Consider the following 3,576-nt stretch of genomic DNA (forward strand, 5'->3'; position numbering starts at 1 on the left):
TCTTTTAAACGAGGAACAAAAAATGATACTCCCTCCGTCCATGAAAGAACTTCCTAGGAGGGAGTGGCACGCGTTTGAAAAAATATTGTTGAGTGTATTGAGAGTGGATAAAAGGTAGTTGAGTGTATTGGGAGTGGTGAAAATATGTCATAATTAATATTGGGAGTTATAAAAAGTGAAAAGTAAGAAGATTATAAGTGGTGGGGTATAGTCCAAAAATAGGTAGGAAGTTCTTTCGTGGACGTCCCAAAAAGGAAATATAGGAAGTTCTTTCGTGGACGAAGGGAGTATTTACCCAATATTTTTTAAAATTAAGAAAATGTAAGAAATTATTTAGCACGTGATATAAATGCAGGTGAGCGCCCTCTTTTTTGAAAACCTCCTCTCCTCTCGCGCCGTCTCTCCCCACCCACCCACATCTGCTGTTGCCGATCTCCAAACCCACTCCTCCGGTGAGTCTCCCTCCGGTTTCCTACTATTACTTACGCCGCCTTTGCTCTTCACCTCTTTTAGTTTCTAGTTCAGCTGCACAACTCCAGAATTCAAATGATTATTTTTCATTTTCTTTATGTACTGTTTGATATTATCATTTTAATTTTGCAATTCATGTAGGGTTTTATGGGGATATTTATTTTCCTTGGGGCAATTGCGGTTTAACATAGTTAGATAAGACCCAGCTTTTGAATTAGGGTGTTTTGCGCATTGTCTTTGTCTATTCTATTTTGAACGTTTTGAAGTGATTTTTTTTATTCTATTTTTTTGGGGGCAAATTTTTTAAATATATTTTAGAGTTTGGAAAGCTTTGAGTGGCATATTGCTTTGAGCACAGAGTTGTTTACTAGCTAGTAGTGTTTCTTTTGATTTTTAGGTCTTAATTTGTTAATTGGTCAATCAGAGTCGAGCCATAAATTTTGTAGTTATAAATCTATCTCAATTTTAGCTGCTTTTCTTGCATTTCCAATCTTTATAATATAGAGTGGAATTTTGAAGCTTGTCTAATTATTGTTGAGTGCTTTTATTTTTTGGGCGATTGAGATATACGACTTTATGTAGTAGAAGATTGCTTTTTTCGGAAAAATTCCTTTAAATTGTTGGTTGTACAAGTTCTCTATTTCGTGTAATCTGGTACTGGCAGTGGTAGCTGTCATAGTTACTAAATGAATAGCAATTGCGTATTTAGTAAAATCAGTTCATGTGGGGACTTAGACGATTGAGATATACAAACTTATGTAGTAGAAGCAATGTTTAATGATCAGTATCTTGCTCTTGAAAAACTGTTCTAACCTCATTTTGCTGCAGATCACTGCTTTGGTCGGGATATATTGTGGAACTACTGCCAGGCAGGTTTACTTGCATTGACTTCTGTGATGATCAACACCGAACGTAATGCAAATGGAATGGCTGGTGGTGGGACTCCCACTCCTGCTCATGATAAGAAACTTCCTGGTTCTGTGAAGAAGACGGCCCTGAGAGATTTGCAGAATGAAAATGTGGGAACAATTCATAAGCAGCAAGAGAATATACTTCCTGGAGGTGGGAAATCATGTGGAGACACAGTTAAGGTTTGTGGGAATAAAAGACTTACGCCTGAGCGCCCCTCGAGTTCCCAGGGTCTCCCATACTCAACCTACAATGGTACAAATGAGAACGTCATGAATGCACGTAGGAGATTTGAGCTAGAACTTGGAATGGGAAGACTTCATAACAACGTTGAGAAAAAAATTACAAGCTGTTCAGAATCAAAGAATGCTGTAAGTCAATTGCGGCAAGATGTTACTCAGAAGCCAATGAAGAATGGTAATCTTCATCCTACACCAAATAACCTGACAGCGATCATGGCCTTTTCGAGTAGTGGCCCATCGGTGCCTAATTCTTTGGGGAAGCATGGCAATAGCACTCCAGTCGCTAAGATTTCTCAAGAGTCTACTCATACCATTGATTTCAAGACCACCAATGATCTGCTTAGAACAGAAACCGAGCGCTTCATCCGCCTCCAGAAGTTTCTGAAACAATGTGATGAATCTAACCAAAGAGATTACACTCAGAGTGAGTCCTTGTCTTCCATGTGTTTGGGGAATGTTTAATCTTTGCGCTATATTATCTGACAGATACTGTTTGTTTGGCGTGTGACTTGCTTCAGCACTTATGCATCTACCCCCCTCAGAGCTTAGTAAGCATGCTGTGGAGTTGGAGAAAAGAGCGATACAGTTGACAATAGAGGAAGGTAGACAATGTGAATATTTTGACTGTTTTGGTTGCATACGTAGATGATAGAATATGTGCTATATGGTGTATTTGTCCAAGAAAGTTTTGAGCAGTGAAATTAAAATTAAGTGCATAACCTTAATATGCTAGTTACGGGCTTCTCTAAGTAATCACTTTGTGATTTATTAGTCTTTATGGCAAATACTTATGATGTCCGAAGGCGATATTATTTGGTTGAGTCAAAGATCTGCTAAATAGTTTACATTGTCTGGCATATGCTAAATTTGAGTTTCTAAGAATTGGTGCTTTGAGACCCTTCTAAATTGTTAATGGTTAAAATCAGTTCAACATCCTATCACTAGGATGGAAGTACCTACACCACTCTCTTCAATGTTATGTAAAGCTCAAATCTATTAGTTTATTCTCCAATTATTGGTGTTATCCACATCTTTGTATTTGGTTTTGACGATTCTCATAATGTGTGTGGCTTGAATTTTTATTTTTTTTGGAGGGTCGTGTGTGGCTTGCATTAGTTATCATGTTGATGAGTAATTTCTTGGCCGTCTATTAGATACTCAGAGCCTCTATTTGTTGCAGGCAACGAGATGCAGAGGATGAAGGCGTTGAATATTTTCATCAAACCGTCCCCAGGCAGCACTTTGACAGGTCAGTTATTGCAAGCAAACAAACGTTAACCCGGTGAGGGCTTGTGACTTTTTGTGTTGATCAATGGATTTTGTATTTCGTCTGACAAAAGCTGAAAAGAAATCTATATGCTTCTTTGTCTTATCTATATGTTTAGATTCACTCCTTTTCCTTACTAGGTTCTTGTAAAACTAAGATCAGCAGTTACCTTTGTAGTCATGTCTTGCAGTTCCTCAATCATTGATGATGCTCTTTAGAAAATAGTAGTAATAATTTATTAGAATTTAGCTTTTGTTTCATCGTATCATTAAACTTTTCCACGTTTCACTATTAACTTCTTTTTGTTTTTTAGTTTGTCTTCTCTCGCTGATAAGTTATTGCTGTCCATTGCTTTGAAGTTTATTGAAAGTCTTGATCTTTTAATATCTTTTCAAATCCAAATATTTCTTTTTTCTTATGCATTGATTTTATTTCATTGTTTATTTTTAATGTGTCGTGTAAGTTGATGATGTTGTAGAGCCATAATAGAGTTGTTTGGTATGATTTTTTGTGTTAATGAATTTAAATAAAAATATTCATAAACCTAAACATAAATAATTCGCTTCTAATTTGTATATGTTTTGGGGTTGGAGTGGTATTGAATAGTCCATTCAAGAAGGGAATTGTTATTTTCATCCATTTTTTTAGTGTAATCTCTTAGAGCAACTCCAACAATTGCTGTATTGT

At 36.5% G+C, this 3,576-nt stretch overlaps 1 protein-coding gene across 1 annotated transcript; it reads left to right on the forward strand.

The window, feature by feature from the left end:
* Positions 1-323: 323 nt before the first annotated feature.
* LOC130994975 (uncharacterized) lies at positions 324-3,154 on the forward strand. The gene is made up of 4 exons (XM_057920195.1): positions 324-452; positions 1,300-2,046; positions 2,141-2,224; positions 2,803-3,154. The coding sequence occupies exons 1-4, from the start codon at positions 350-352 to the stop codon at positions 2,898-2,900; spliced, it is 1,032 nt and encodes a 343-aa protein (XP_057776178.1). The 5' UTR covers positions 324-349; the 3' UTR covers positions 2,901-3,154.
* The last annotated feature ends 422 nt before the right edge of the window (positions 3,155-3,576 follow it).

Source organism: Salvia miltiorrhiza, chromosome 1 (assembly GCF_028751815.1).
Source record: "Salvia miltiorrhiza cultivar Shanhuang (shh) chromosome 1, IMPLAD_Smil_shh, whole genome shotgun sequence".
Taxonomy (NCBI): domain Eukaryota; kingdom Viridiplantae; phylum Streptophyta; class Magnoliopsida; order Lamiales; family Lamiaceae; genus Salvia; species Salvia miltiorrhiza.